This window comes from Quercus lobata, chromosome 2 (genome assembly GCF_001633185.2).
Source record: "Quercus lobata isolate SW786 chromosome 2, ValleyOak3.0 Primary Assembly, whole genome shotgun sequence".
NCBI lineage: Eukaryota > Viridiplantae > Streptophyta > Magnoliopsida > Fagales > Fagaceae > Quercus > Quercus lobata.
In genome coordinates this window covers 31,572,251-31,588,662 of record NC_044905.1, presented here as the reverse complement: position 1 = coordinate 31,588,662, position 16,412 = coordinate 31,572,251, and the positions used below count along the sequence as shown (strand labels likewise).

The 16,412-nt window shown below is 31.9% G+C and overlaps 1 protein-coding gene across 2 annotated transcripts; it reads right to left on the bottom strand.

Moving 5' to 3' along the window:
• Nucleotides 1-13,745: 13,745 nt before the first annotated feature.
• On the bottom strand, nt 13,746-15,776 carry LOC115978217 (umecyanin-like). Of its 2 annotated transcripts, none has more exons than XM_031100232.1 (2): nt 15,420-15,776; nt 13,746-14,402 (listed from the first exon to the last, which is right to left on the bottom strand). In XM_031100232.1, exons 1-2 carry the CDS (start codon nt 15,598-15,600, stop codon nt 14,032-14,034), a joined length of 552 nt encoding a protein of 183 aa, XP_030956092.1. In that variant the 5' UTR covers nt 15,601-15,776; the 3' UTR covers nt 13,746-14,031. The 2 variants fall into 2 exon arrangements, with proteins under 2 accessions (XP_030956092.1, XP_030956093.1); XM_031100233.1 differs by lacking the exon at nt 13,746-14,402 and adding an exon at nt 14,476-14,991.
• Nucleotides 15,777-16,412: the final 636 nt, after the last annotated feature.

Genomic DNA, 16,412 nt, shown 5'->3' with positions numbered 1-16,412 from the left:
TTTCGGGAGTATTTGGATTTAACACCCTCAAATTTTGAAACTTTAGAGTGTAAAATCTAAACACCCCTAAACTTTGGAGAATAAAATCCAAACACTCCTAAAATTTTAAGGGTAAATTCTAAAATTTGAAACGTCGGGGTATAATATCCAAACACTCTCAAACTTTAGAAGGTAAAATCAAAATTCTAAAATTTCAAGGTGTAAAATCCAAACACTCCCAAACTTTAAGGGTGTAATTTACAATTTACTATCTATTATACATTTTGAAAATTTTCACTTACCATTCATTAGACATTTTAAAAACTCCATAGATTAATACTGCACTAGATTAAATTTAGAATCTCCAAATTTACCTCACATTCTAGATTAATGAGTACACCACTCAAATATCATGTGGAGGTTACAAAAGATTTATTTGTCTTGTATTTTGAATATCTTATCTTTTTTTTTTATACATGTTGAGTGGAAGAGGCAAAACTAAACTATCATATTGATTAATGTTTAATACTATCTTTTTTATTACAAAAAAAAAGAGGTATATATTTTTGAATTAGAATTCAATCTATTCAATCTAGTATCCCATCAATTTAAATCAAATATCACAAAATTTCATTTGTATTTGATAATTTGCTATAGATAGTAATCAACAAGAAAAACAAAACATAGATAATGGAAAGAGAAAATTTTGGTAACCCGAAATCAAATCATCAAAAAAAAAAGAGAAAAGGCTGACATGAGAAGGATTTGGCACGTGGCAGGGATATAATCAAGTAAAGATCTTGTAAATCGAAAGCCACGGGCATACAGTTATGGCCGTTACGTTAAATATCGGGTTTTTGATCATTTATTATAGCTGCAGAGATGAGTAGAGATAACAAGTGGCGGATTCAGATATTTTTTCCTACTTTTGTGTGTGTGTGTGTGATGGAATGGATAAAGTGGGGAATCGATGAGTGTTGCTCCACGTTTCGCTTGCCCAACACTCACAAGTGTTTAGTGCTTATGTTGCTTTAAAAAGGAAAAGCAGCTTTGATTGGGCTTAAGGCTTCATTGGGCTAAAAAAGCTGGTATTTTGATGCCCTGGACATGGGATGAGAGACCCACGTGCACTTACTCTTACTTGTGTCTACCAAATGAAAAGTTAAGCACAATTTGGTGGTCATGAAAAAAAAAAAAAAAAAAAAAATCTAAATTCTAAATTACTATTTTTAGGTGGTGGAAACCTTTAGGGAGGACAGGGCAGAATAGGAGTGTGACAGGATGGTACCATGACTGTACATGTTAAGTTTGGCACTGGCTATTTTAGTGGATTGAGTCCAGCATCTGCACCTGAGTCTAGCATTTGCACAATAAACTTTCTTTGATAGGGGAATGAAGCCATGCTGAAGTTTGATGCAACCTACATCTTACATAAAGAGAATAAAACACTCTGATACTTAAGTAAGAGAATAAAGCACTCTGATACTTAAGTTAGTTCCATACTTAACAATAGAAATAGAGAAAGAGAGAATGTGAAAAATGGTAAAATAGAAAGAGTTTTAAAGCTTTAGAGAGAGAGAGAAATGTGTGTCTAAAAGTGTCTTACTAGACCCTCATACTATTTAAGTGTGAAATCATTTCTAAATCGAGTATTATAATAATGTTAATGTGTGCATTCCGTCAATGTCAATTAAAATTTGCCATTGATCTACCCAAAAAAAAGTTGTATTAAAAGTTCATTTGAGAACAGTTTCTTTAGTTGAAATTGAAAACTTTTTGTTGAAAATATTGTAAATAAAGTTCAAAGTGAGTTGAAACAGTACAGTGGAACTCATGAATAGTATCAAAAAATGCAATATACCCCATGAATAGTAGCAAAAATAAGCTAAATAGTAAAAAAAAAGTTGGCTTTTTAATCCAATGCCAAACACAATCTAATTTTAACACCCCCACCCCCCCAAAAAAAAAAAAAAATTGTTCCTTTGCCGTCTGCACCCATTTAAGCTTTTCCTACAATTTCTTAAACTAGGATGAATCTATTACATAGATTTATTCATAATTATTACTTTTTGTTGATTTAAAAAAAAAAAAGAAAAAAAAAAAGAGAATGGTAAGAGAGAGACTTTCAGTGACAATTCTGTCTATATGGATCATAATAGTTTCTATCGCTTGAGTAACCTCTCATTAACTTCTATAATAATACTAGAAGTTTGAATTACTTTATATTATTGTGTGAAGAACAAGTATTCTTGTACAAAGAAGACACAAGTGGATGTAATACTGTGTCTTATTTATATATATGTCATCATAAAAATGCGAAATCTATCGTAATCTTTTTTGTGTCTCACATAAAGACATGTGACAACATCAACTTGCTTCATTGTCACATAATTAAAAACCCGTCCAAGTTTGCATATATATATATATATATATATATATGGTGTTTTAGTAATTAGTTCTACAACTTAGTTTGTACTGTTCTATGATGCAAACAAGCTTTCTACTTTTTGTCATGAAAGAAGTGATTAACAATTGTGATATGCTCTCTTATTAGCAATTAAAGTTCACTTATCTTCTTTATAGTATAGAAAGAATGAAATGTTTTAAAGTGTAGATAAGTAAAAGGTATGGAATTCAATTGTATATTTTCTCGATATTCATAGAGTTTCTTAAAAGAACCACAAGTTGCAATTTGGGTGGTGCCTTTTTCTCAAAGCCAAATAAAAGGACCGGAGTGGCAATTCATGAGCCCTACAATATATAAAGGGAGAGAGGCAATCTCTCCTTCTTTGACGACATGTATATATATGACTAGACTTTTCCTAATCCATATGCACGTGAAATTGTTCCTCTTTTTTGTTCCATGTCTCACTCCTTTTGTAATAATAAGGTTCATTAACTTTTGACCTAACAATCTCAACTTAAGAAACCTAATCTCTCTCTCTCTCTCTCAAATAATCTTTACTTTGTCTTCAATTTGGTAAATTTATCTAAGTTTTTTCCTTTAAATTTTAATTACTTTGTACCAGACTACAAAATAGCTATGCTCATCTTTGATGAAGCGTTTTAAAAAAAAAATTTAAATGACAACGAAAAGGAAGATTTAGTAATAATCATGATCGAGTCCTCACGTTGAAAAAGATGACAATTATGATGCCTTGAGAAAACACTTTTCTTTGGCACATTCATAGAATCATCATAGGGTATGGACTACTGGACTATGAAAGGTTGGGGTTTCCAGGTGACCATCTCGTGTCTTTGTCTGTTGGTAAACTTCACTAAAAGCAAACTTACTAATCATTCTCACGCCAAAGTGGGCATCACCAATAAGTCAACCTTGCATGGTAACGTGGACTATATATGAAGCCGTTGTGCTATAATAATTCATTGAAAAATCTTAATACTTACTCGCTATTGCAAACTCTATACACGTTCTCTTTTGAAAATTTGATTTTAAGATATAATTTTAGTCCATGTGATCGATAGAATATGCATGATGACAAGGGTGAAGCCATGAATTTTTGTTTAAGGGGGCCAAGTTACAACTCTAATATATTTATCAAGACAACTTCTATATACACATATATACACGCTTTTTTATTATATACACACATTTTTTTATTTGATAAGATATATATATACACATCTGTTAGGACATATGTGATTCACTTGTTAGAAACATATGTCATTATTTTATATAATTGACTAATCATTTGATAAAACACACTTTATTTGTATTTGGGTAGATCTAGAATGTGTTTAATACTTCAAGAAGTAAAGTTTCAAGTTCAAGTGTTAAAGTCATATAAGTTTGTCCAAGATTTAAGTGTGAAAAGTGCTGTTCATTAAAACTTGACAGCTAGCAATCTATTGAGCCTTGAAGAGCTGTTCTAGCCCATGGCTCGACAATAACTTGACAGATAGGTATTTGTCAAGGTTTATGAAGTTCAGTTTTTCAGGACTATTTTTCATTCAATCCGTGATTGTATGTTTGAGCTTTCTTTCCTCACAACCCTAGACATATAAAATGATTATTTTAAGGGCTGTCAAAGGAGACACAAGTTGCACAAGTATTGAGCAAAATTTGTTCAAGCAAATTGTGACTGGAGACAAAATTTGCCCTAGTTCATCTTTCTTGTGAAGAAGCTGTTGTGTTTGTGCACTGTAGGGTTTTGTAACCAAGAAACTTCTCAATCTTCATCGCGTGATGAACTGAAGAACTTTGCAGCCAATAACTTTCTCTAGTTGGTGATTGAAGTTGCGTACTGGGATTCGCGCAATTGATTAGTTACGTATTGGGAGCCGTACATTATAAGGAGAGATTGTCACTACAAAATAAGTCCAATTGAGTATTGGGGTAAGAGTTCAACTGTAAGTTGGTATAAGATACTGGGATTCTTTTACTTGTAACTGCTTGTTTTGATAATAGTGGATTCTCGGGAGTGGTGACCTTAAAATCACCTGATGGGGTTTTTGCCGTGTTGATTTTCCTTATTCGTAAACAAATCAGCATGTTAATTTAATTTCCGCTGCATACTTAGTTTAATTGATGATTTGTTTGTATTACCACGCATTTTTCATGTTAATATGATTAATTAACAAACTTGACTAACTAATTAATTAATTTATCACAAGGAGTCGATTCGTTTTTGGCCTATCAACACCAAACAACAACAAAAAGAACTTAGTAATTTCAATCAAAATTATGTTTGATGGCGATCTTTCATAAAATAAAATTCATTTTTACTATTTTTATAGTGAAATTCTTAAAAATTTTCATTTTCGATACAAATTATCAAATTTTATATTAAAGTAAGTAAAAAAATTTTCAATTAAACTAATGAAATTTTCAAAAACATGAATGATCCAAAACTTGGAGGAATAAGTTAGGTTTTAAACATATTTGAAGTTATCTTGCTCTAATCCATTATGTAGTAACTAAAGAGACATTTCATGTGTAGTTTTAGTGATACTATTTTTTTAATGAGTCAATGACTTGTTAATTGCCACATAACTAGTTGAAAAAGATATAGATTCAAATATATTTGGTGCCAAACTTTATCAAATATTTAACAAATATAAGTGCATATTTTACAATAAAAAGTAGAATTGTGAAAAATAATGATATGCCACTATAATTATTAGACCAATTTTTTTTTTTTAAAAGTATCATTGGACTAAATCAAATATTTGGCAAGACCAACTCTTATTTTTGTAAACTAAATTTTGAAAATATTAAAATAATTATATATATTTAAAAAAATTTCAAAATTTTGGGGGGGCCATGGCCCCCCACCCTTACACATAGCTACACTCCTGCACAGTGAATACCCCAATAAAGAATGTATGACTACCATTACTCATGATTAATGACCTTAGATTTGATTAATCAAGGTTACGCAGTACAGCTTCAAAATATATAAAGCTTGAAAATTTCCTTTGTTCTGATCAAATCTATGAAATATGGTCCCCTTTGCAAGCTGGGTAGGCAATGATGCCACTGAATTTTGGCATATTAGCGGCTTCTCGCTGCACCACTGCAGCGCACCAGGAAATTAACTGTGGCTTAATTACACTGTAGGTGTATCATACGTAAAAGCCAATAGTATATCAGCCTATGGCTCATCGAGGTGCCTGGAATTTATTAAATACATTTGGAATATATAAAGCTGATTTTGCATAACCTTCTTATCAGATTCCAGCCTGCTTACCTGACTTGACAAACATGCTCTTAGAAATTAATAACCATTTCGTCTTTTTCTTTGTTTTGTTTTGTTTTGTGGTATGCCAAGTATTCAATTAGCTTAACATTTTCAGGGTTTCTGAACTTGTGAACTTTTGAGATATATATTGTAAAGAAATACTCTGATAACATGTTAGATTTTATGAAAAATATAGAGAAAGAATAAAAGCAAAATAGGGAAGAAATAAAGGTTATATGGTTTGACTAAACGGCCTAAGTCCACACAGAAAACCCTTAACAATTACATTTTAATTGTACTCAATTTTAACAGCTACAATAAACCCAATATGAAGTTGACTAAGGTTAACCATATAATAGATTACAGTTAATTACTTGACTTGTAATACAAGTTGTATTCTTGACTTGCATATCAAAAATATTGGGTTCTATTTCTATGCCTCTAACATATATAATAAGTATAAGAATACAATTTTTTTTACAAAGTATATATCATTGGAAGGCCTTTGTGTAAAAATGATAATTCAAAGGATTACTAATTACTATATGAGGATGGGAAGAGATATCATTTTTTTTTTTTTTTTTAAAATTTTTATCTCAAGGGGTGCTTATTGCAGGGCTACAGAGAGTGATAACTCAGAGGGGAGGGCTATACTGCAAGGTCTGAAACTGGGATTTTTTGGAATTTCCTAGCCCATTTGATGCATAAGGACAAGAAACTGAGTCTTACACTTAAGGCTTCAGCAAATAAAATTTGGGTCCCATACAATCATATGCATTTTATGGCAAATAAAATTTGGGTCCCCCACAATCGTATGCATTTTATGACTACGAATGCAACCTCTCCTGGTCTTTACTTCCCAAAATAGGTATAAAAAATTTTTATCAAAAAAACAAAATAGGTAAAAAAAAAAAAATTGGTGTTCATATATTTTTCTTTTTACGTTGTGGTATTTCTCAAAGTTCAAATAGAGTAGAAGGAAATTCCTCGTCTCCTACCTTCAACTATACACAAGCAGTTATACAAAATTTATTTTCTAGTATTCTCAACCGGTATAAATATGTTGTTAAAAATAACTGTTAAAAAATGCTACTGGAATTAATAGGTCATTATATAATAGACTAGTTGAGTTTTGATTAAGATTGTGTAATATATATATATATATATATATATATATATATATAGCCAAAGCTCAAGAGAAAATCCAATTAGATTTTAATTTGATTTTCAATTTTGTACCATGTGTCCCATTTTATTTTTAATTTTGTACCAAGTGAATTATTGATTGTAAAAATCAAAGAGTCCAAATTTAAGTAGATTCTAAATTGGATTTCAACTTGAGTCTAATTTCCGCCATGTGTCCATCTAAGTTTTTAATTTTTGTGGTAGGTGAATTACTGGGTGCAAAATCTAAAAAGTTGAAAACCAATTAAATTATATATATATATATATATATATATATAAAATATGAGAAACCTTTACGTATTTTAGAAATGTATGGTTTTAAAAAAGTGTATGCTAATATCATATATCATGTATAATTTGAACTTCTTCTAAAAAATAATGTATAATTTGAATTGTATAATTGTGATTGTTTTCAACTGTACCTATGCATATGTACATGGCTACACACTAATATACTAAAAATATTGCAAGAGCTCATAAATTAATGTGTTGGAAATTATAGTACCAAAATATGTTGAAATTGGGTTGAGTCAATAAAATTGTGTTAGGGTTGAGTTTGGATCAACAAATGCTCAAATACTATAATGTTTTGATTTGCTTAGAGATAATGTGTTGATGATCTTTTACACTATAACAAATTTCTGATTGAAACTTATTTCATTGAAAAATAAACATCTAGAGTTTTAAAATGAACATGAAATTCATCCAAAGTAAATTTGAAATGAATGAGATATGTTTGTTTGAAGTTGGCATAATTGTGATATCTGTGAGAATTTCACTCAAGGGAGGAAAAAAATTTGTTTGACCATAATCGCTAGGATTTGCAATTCAAATTTTGTTGAAATAAGGATTTCTGCTAATTTTTAACCCTACTTTTTTTTTTTTTTTTTTTTTTTAGAAACAATTTTTAACCCTACTTTGTTTACCAATATAAACTATTTGTTGCACGAATTTTAGAGGAAGAAAGGTTGCTATGCCAAAACTAAAACCTTCAATTAAAAACGAAAAACCATCCTTGTGCCTAAAAAAAAAATTTTAAAAACAAAAAAAAAAACAAAACCGTTGTGTCTAAAATACACCTTGAGCATTAAACTATTCTCGAAACCGCAAAGTTTGATTCTAGTGAGTTCACTCGTACTATTGCTAAAAGTCTCTGTGGAGTTCCTTAGAATGCTAGAAGTTCTAGTTCACAAGGAGGTCACTATAGAAGAATTTCAAATGTTCTAAAACTAGTTTGCGATTTCTTGCATGTTTAGGCTTTGAAAAAATTGCAAGGCGTTTAGGTTTTACAAATAACATAGAAATTAAGAGCGCGTTTGGATCCTTGAAGGAAATCAATTGGATGTTCTCCTAACCCCAACCCAAGAAATAGCTAGAGGGAATCGCAAAAATCCTTATTCTTCAATTTGGTAATCTGAAGATAGAAAAAAAAAATTTAAGGCAAGTGAGTCATTTGCAAAAGTTACATAGAAAGTCTAGAATTGCAAAGGATTGTTGAGTATACATTACTGTAATTGTTCCTTTACTATGGATTATCTAATGGGATTGAATTCCTAGTGTTTTTTTTTTTTTTTTTTCATCGAAGAGGTTTTTCATCGAAATTTTTGTGTTACATGTTTATTCTTTTGGGATTTGGTAATATAATTGTAGTTGATATAAATTGCTTGTGCAATAAATCCATTGATTTCACTTTTTTTTTTACCAAATCCATATAAATTTTTCCAATAAAAAATCCATTAAGAGTTGGGTCCTTTCACCAAAAGAAAGAATAAAAAAGAAAAAGAAAAAGTGGGATAGCTCAAATTTAAAGCTTAATAGGCAATGTATTAATTATAATTACATTATTTAAAGAGTGAAAATATAATTAAATGCAAAAGTTACACTTATATTAAAAAAAGAAAGAAAATAAAAGTAAAACTTTACTTATGCAATATAATTTAATAAATTTGATAGTACAATAAAGAATAAATGATTTGAACGGTACACATACTTAAAAAAAAATACTAATTCAATTATAAAATTCTTGATACCTACATAATATAGTTGTCATCATAAAAATAAGAGAATTGACTAAAAATTAGCTGACGAATAAAGTTTTTTATCACATTAAAAGAAATTCAATGATAATTTGCCCTTGTTAAAGTGAAATGGGTTAGTGGGTATTTCTAAGGGTCCTAAAAAGACACAAAAGAAATAATAACCACACATAAGTTTCATATGAATCATATCTATTTTAAAATTAAATAATAAAAAAAAAGGGTCCCGTGCCTAACATTGCAAATTGACTAGCACCAACATGGCATCATCTGCCGGAAATATGTACTAGAAAGTATTATTGTTCCACATATATAAATATATATGAAAGATTTGAGTTATACATTTGCCTATATATATTTTGGTGCTTGGGGTGTTGCTGCTGTTTGAATCAATGGCAGGAGGTCACGTCCAACAAAGGCCACAGAGCCAAAAGTATAGAGGCAACAGATCTTTGGCTCTGCAAAAAAGAAAAATGCCAAAACTTTTTAACAGATACGTTGAGAGGGAAAGAAAATAAAGAAAAAGAAAATCCAGAACCAGAAGATCTTCTTTGTTATTCTCTCACACGGACACAAACACAAACACAAACTCTACGGCCAGCCACATACACTCAATCACCGACGTTCACGTATTTGTCAGATTAACGGTTTTGCTTCACCTCGAGCAGTGCAAGTGGGCCTTTTGGACCTATGAATGAGATAGATAGGAACAGGACCATGGTCCCCCAACTCCTCCCGTGTCCAATGACTCCAATCCAGCTCAGCCATTACTGTATCTAGAGGGGTATGATTTTGATTGCGGTCCCACCTATTAATCTTCTTCTTTGCTGAGGTGGACCTTGAACATTTTTGGATTCATTAGAGCATTCACAATGTGCAAGCTATATGCCAAATGTAACCAAAATTTAGCATTTTGGTCCAATAACTCTCAATAGTTGGAAGGCTAAACATGGAAAAGTGTAAATTTTTTTGGCATAATGCTACAGTGCCATCCTAAATTTTTTTTGGCCAGAACTTTGAGATCCACAAAGTTTTTGGTCTTTGTTTCGGCCATGCAAAGGCCATGGGTGGCTGAATTTGTGGTGGCTAGGTTTTTTTATCCTTGAATTTTTATGGTTGCTAGTTTTTTTTTGTTTGGGGTTTATTGCTGAGATTTTATTGCTAGTTTTTTTTTGTTTGGGGTTTATTGATGAGATTTTATTGCAATGGTGGTTGAATTTTTCTTGCATGGTTCATGGGTTGGCGTGTGGGTGGTGGTTGGGTTGCTGGCTGGTGGGTATGGGTCTAGTGTTTGGGTATGGGTTTGATATGGGTGGTGGCTAGGTTGGTGACTAGTGGGTATGGCTGAATTTTTCTTTGCTCTTTCTTTCTTTCTACATATGGCTAAATGCATAGATCTATGGTGTTAAATCCTAATTGTTTTAAGGCTTGTTTGTGAGTATTAATTGGCATTTTGAGAGCATAAGACATCAAGACTTTTTTCAAAGTTGCAACAAGGGTCGTTTTGGGTTTTTTGTTGGTAGTGGGTGGATGAGAAAGAGAGAAAAACAGAAAGACAAATTAGATAGAGAACAGAGATAAAGAGGGAATAGAGAGAGATATTTTTTATATTATTTTATTGTGTAATTTATATTATTTTAATGTGTTGCATTGTAAAATAAAAGTTGGGATTCTAAGAGTATTGTAAAATGGTATGGTATAATTGATAAAGTAACTTTTTGAAATGGTAAAATAGGATAGGGGTGGCAATTTGTGTTCACGTGTCGGGTTCGTGTTGTGTCAACTCATAAGTATTCGACGATATAGGTCAATACTAACCCGACATATTTATTAAACGGATTAAGATTCTTCAACTCTAACACAACTCATTTAAACAGGTCAGTTGTGTCGACCTGTTTATCAGATTTTATCAAAATTAAAAAAAAAATTATGAAAAAACAAACAAATAAATTTTTTTAATATAAAATTCAGAACTAACGAGTAATTGCATCACAAATGATCATTCAAAACTAAAACATATCACAATATCACACATAATCAATCACAATATGTCAAAGAAAATAAACCACAACAACTAATTAGTTTATATACCTAGAATTTGAAGGGTATATGGGTAAAATGTTATTTAATTAAACAGGTTAAATGGGTCAAACAGGTTCTATATGTTCAATACTAATCCAACCCGTTTATTAAATGGGTCAATCGTGTCAACCAGAATATATCACGAACTCGTTAAGCCTCAACCCATAACCTGCTTATTTCATGTCGTGTCGTGTTAGGTTTGCGGGTTGTGTCCAATTTTGCCACCATAAAATAGGATAGGATACAATTTTCGGATGGGGATGCTTTTAATTATGTTATCAGTTCACTTTAATTGTTTCAATGACCTAAAGAGTTAAGGGCTTTCTCAAAAAAAATTTGAAAATTTTAAAAAAAGAGAGATAAGTTTGTAACCGCTACTTGGGGCATCTCATTTTATTTTTCGAAAATTGTGTATTTAGAATTTTGGTGGAACTTAATTGGGTTGAAATAAGAACTTTTGAATTGTATTCTATTAATATTTCAATTGATGATATTATGAAATAGAAATTAGGTGATTATAATATGTTAATCAATTTTAAAGGAATTGTAATGAATTGGGCTTGTATCAAATCAATACAACATATTTATTAAATAGATTAAAATGGGCTGAATATATGACAACCTAATATGATTTCTATAAAGTGTGTCTTTTTTTTAAAGTTTATTAAGCATTTTCGATAGATTGCCTCATGTCAACCCACTTAATAAACAAGTTATGCTAGGCATAACACAATAATTTAACAAATCATGTTTGGTTTGATCTTAATTGAATACCTCTAACTCAATATAATATATATATATATATATATATATATATATATATATTTAGAATATTAAGTATTTTTAATACACACACGGAGAGAGGTGAGAATGTTTTAAAGAAACAAATAACGGTGTAACTCAACATAATATGAATGTGACTTATTAGCATAAATTGCTCTACATGCATTTGCCCATTCGATTCCTTCAAGGAATCTCTACATTTTAATGGGTAAAGTTTGGCAGGAAATAAAGATATAAAACTTTATTTAAATGTAGTGGAGGGAAAACAAATTTGATAGAGAAAGCTATTATAAAAATTGTGTAGTTAAAATAAATGACTTTTTTAACCAAAATTTGAAGAAAATTTTTAATTCTCTCGTTGGAGATTCTTTCCTAGCCGACTAGCAAGTGTGACAGTCTAATTAATTAATGACCAAGAACATTCATTTGTGACAACCTTTGTTTGGTAGAGGGTATCACGAAAAAAATGTGCATGGAAATTGGTACTGGGATTCGTTGCTTACAAACTTTTATGGCCCAGTTTCCTTCAAGTCTCTGGAAGATTTAGCCTGTGACAACCAAACCTACCTGGGGTCGTTAAAATGGCTTTTCTGGTTGGATTATCACCAAAACAAATTGACACTAGTGTAGCGCAGCATATATTAAATTGCTATGAGTTTTGGAGTCCTTTTTATTTTGTAGAATCTATGTTGCTTAAATACAGAACTTAATTATATGAAGTTATGAACCAACCAGACCCGTACAAATATTCGTACCAACAGTTAAGTGGACCATACATGTTTGATGGATACTTATGCAGTGTTGGGTGGAACATCAGGCAAGTAGGGCCAATGGAGGTCAATTTCTTACCAGCCAGGCTGCATCTTATAAGTGTGGGTCTATTTTGGTAGATATGTACATTATAGGGACATAGATATCACATGAATTGTGCTAGGGATGTTAATAAAAGCCCCCACTGAACATCACACTTCTTGTGGGAAATGGGATTGCACTTTCACTTCCATGTAGCCATGTTCTATTGCTGTAACTATTAAATGAAGTCTTTGTGCCCCACCCAAAAAAAATTAAAATAAATGGGGGTAGAAATGTTTATTGGGAAAAAGAAATACTTCCTCCGTCCCATTTTGTTTGTCCTCTATTCTATTTTGGGATGTCCCAAAATATTGTCCTGTTTCTAAAAATAAAAGTCATTAATTTACTAATGTTCATATTATACCCCTATTAATTTACTAATTCAATTTTTTGATAAATTTATTTAAGAGTAGTTTTGGAAACTTATACATTTTTAAAAGGTAGACAAAACAATAAATGATATTCCCTTAAAAAGTTTGACTTTTCAAACAGTACAAACAAAGTGGGACGGAGGGAGTAGATAAAAAATACATTTTTGTAATTCAAAAATTATAAAGTGATGAATTTATGTAAAAGTGATAGACAGGCAGTCTCAATCTACCACATACGATAATTATGGTAAAATGTGTGGATTAAGTTGTGTTCCTAGAATTATTTTTTGTGATTATAGTCTTCCATTCAGAATTTGAAGGGTTCCTTGTTTGCTTCATGATTGGTAGGGTCACTGGGTCAACCAAGCCTGATCCATATACAAGCCCATGCCCGTACGGCCATACCTGTCTCAGCTCACTTGTAGGCTCAATTAATGTCCAATTGTCTTTATTTCCACATATTGTCTTAGATGCCCATGTGACTTAACTGGACTATAATATGGTCTTGGTTCTGAACACAAAAAGTAAGAAAAATATGGGTTTTGTTGCTTTCAGATTTGGAACTGGGCTTCATAATATGCCATACAATATAACCCATCCCGAAATATGTTAATTCTCTTGTTGGTATGGATTCAAAGGAGCAAAGGAAACAACAGGTTGTTAGTGTTAGAAATACCTGTAATACAATTAGTGTTGGAATCAAGAATTAGCATAAACTGTTTCTATGGATGCACAAGAGTTGCTAAATGAAGCAGAAAAACATTCTATTCCAAGAAGATTAAGTATAACAGGCCCAACAAATATTCCTTCTACTAGTAAGTAGTAAACATATAACTATAATGTCACTTACATATACCTTTTTCTTTTTTCTGAGGAACTTGTCACTTATATATACTTTTGCAACAATAATAGGCGTGTCACGCCAATCACAATGTATAACTAACTTTGATTGTCAGTTTCTAAGACTGACACTCGAATGAGAAAGAATCCTTTCACATAAACCCCCTAAAAGACGTTGTCACAATCATAACATTGCCCTCCTTAAGTGAATAGAGAAAGCAGGAATGCTAGTAAACCGAAAACCATGCCAAAATTTTGAATGGAGCTGGCTGAGGATGTAATACTAATAGGGGCAGGAGCAGGTATATCAGAACCTGAATGTATGGGAGCAATTTGAAAAGCAAAGGGACTTCCAGACGAGCCCTCTCCCTTGACAACCTTGATGTGGAGCTTTTGGCCGACCTCGCAATGCTTCCCAATGCCACAATAATAGTAAAAGTCCCCAGTGTCATTGAGGTCCAGAATGGTTGGTCCCAAGTAGTACATGTCAATGACATTTTTTTGAGTGCAATCTTCGAAGTCTTTCTTGTCAATCTGTACCACGTTGTTGGAACCGGGCCTGTATGGGAAAACTGCAATTTTGGCTTCTTAGTAATTGTCCATGTATATTTGCTGAATAGCATGCTCATTTGTTCAATTTTTTGAACACTTAAAGCAGCAAAATTTTAGACAAATAATGAAATGATCCATGTATATAAATTATATACAGAACATGTTTTTATAAAGTGGTAAAAACCATTCCAACATACAATAATTAGTAGTAATAAAGAATTTGTGTACTTTTCCTCTGCATTAACAAGCAAAGGGAGCACAATACAAGCATAAAGATATAGTTAAGTTAAGCCACGCATCGAAGCAAGGAGTTTCTAGCTTCAATATTTGTTTAAGAGGTAATAGGTGCTGCGAGTGCAGGATTGTTGACTTGAAAAGGGAAAGGATTTCCAGACGAGCCCTTTCTCTTGACCACAGTTATGTGGAACTTTTGGCCTGCCTCACAATGCTTTCCAATGTCACAAATAAAGTAATAGTGCCCAGTCTTTGTGAGGTCCAGAATTGTTGGTCCATTGTAGTACGTGTCAATGGCATCTTTTTCTCTGCATTCCTTGTAGTCTTCCTTCTTTACTAATACCACGGTTTCGGAACCCGGCCTGTATGGGAAAACTGCAACTTTGGCTACTTAGAAATTGTCCCATTGTATGTTGCTCTAATTTTTTTCTCAAATCAGTAAAAGCTAATCCAAACGCACATATTCACTAATTATGGTCTAGCTAGTTAGATCACCTGTGTTACAAAAAAGGTTTTTTCTAGTACTTTGAAATAAATTGGTAAGACCACTATTTTGAGATAATGGGATGACCCCCCTATATATACTATACCTGGTCATTTTTTTGACAAAGCAACCAAACGGGACACAAGCTATGATGTAATACTCTTACAAGCATAAAGATAAGCTAGATGTATAAAGCAGAAATCAAAACAAAACATTCAAGCTATTTGAAAAAGAAAAATTATATGGTTAGACATGTTACTTAATTTGTTTTCAAAGTTGAATCCCTGAAGTTCCATATAGGCCAAGGCATTAAACTTACCAAGTCTGTCACCAACACCAAAGGTTCTTGGTTTAGCCCATTCTTCAAAGAAGGTTTGGTTGTCAGGCAAACGCCAGCCATGGCCTCCTCCAACAATGTGAGTCATTGCACTAACTGAACCCATCATAAGGCACGCAGCAATTGCTGCCAACATGAACAAAGTAATTTTCATTTTTGTCATTTTCTCCCTTCCTTCTATTGCTCTTCCCAATTTTTTTTTTTTTTTTTTTGGATGACCTTAACGTAGAAGGAGGGATGATATTTGCGTGGTTCCTTCACTACCGAATGGGGAAATAATAACTTAGAAAGGAACCTGTTTTTAGTTTGGCAAGGGGTCGGCTTTTGTGCTTGAGCATGGGATTGTTAGTGGTTTTGTAAGGGCTTGACAGAGTCAGCAAATGCTTATAATGGGAAATTTCAGTTGAATATTTGAGTTGAGCGTTTTATTCCCTATGTAGGTTTAGAGGAGAAGAGTGTTTTCCGCAACGACATTAACCATGATGATTTCTCTGGGTGGAGAGCATAGCCCTCTATGCAAAGCTATTCTGGGAAATATACTGAATTTGGAACAACTTTCATTGGTCCAAATTGGACAAAACAACGTAAAAAGATTTCCTGGATGCAGAGCAAAGCCATTAACTAATGAGTAAAATTAGAGAAACCAAAATATCACCACTTTTACCTAGATTCACTCCTAACAAACCATTTTTATCATGCTCTAATCACAACAGGTTATGATAGTTATGAAAATATTGATGTTGTTTCGATAAACTTGTTATTATTAACAAGAGTAATGCTACCTCCACAAACTATTTTATAACATTTTTACAAAATGTTGATGTTGTCAATTTCTTATTAGTTTTCATTTAGACCTATCATTAATATCATTTTTTCATCAACTAATAATCACTCACTACATTAGCAGTTTGTAAAAAAATTTGTAAAAGAGTTTGTATCTCTAGCATTATTCCATTAACAAATAATTGTCCAACA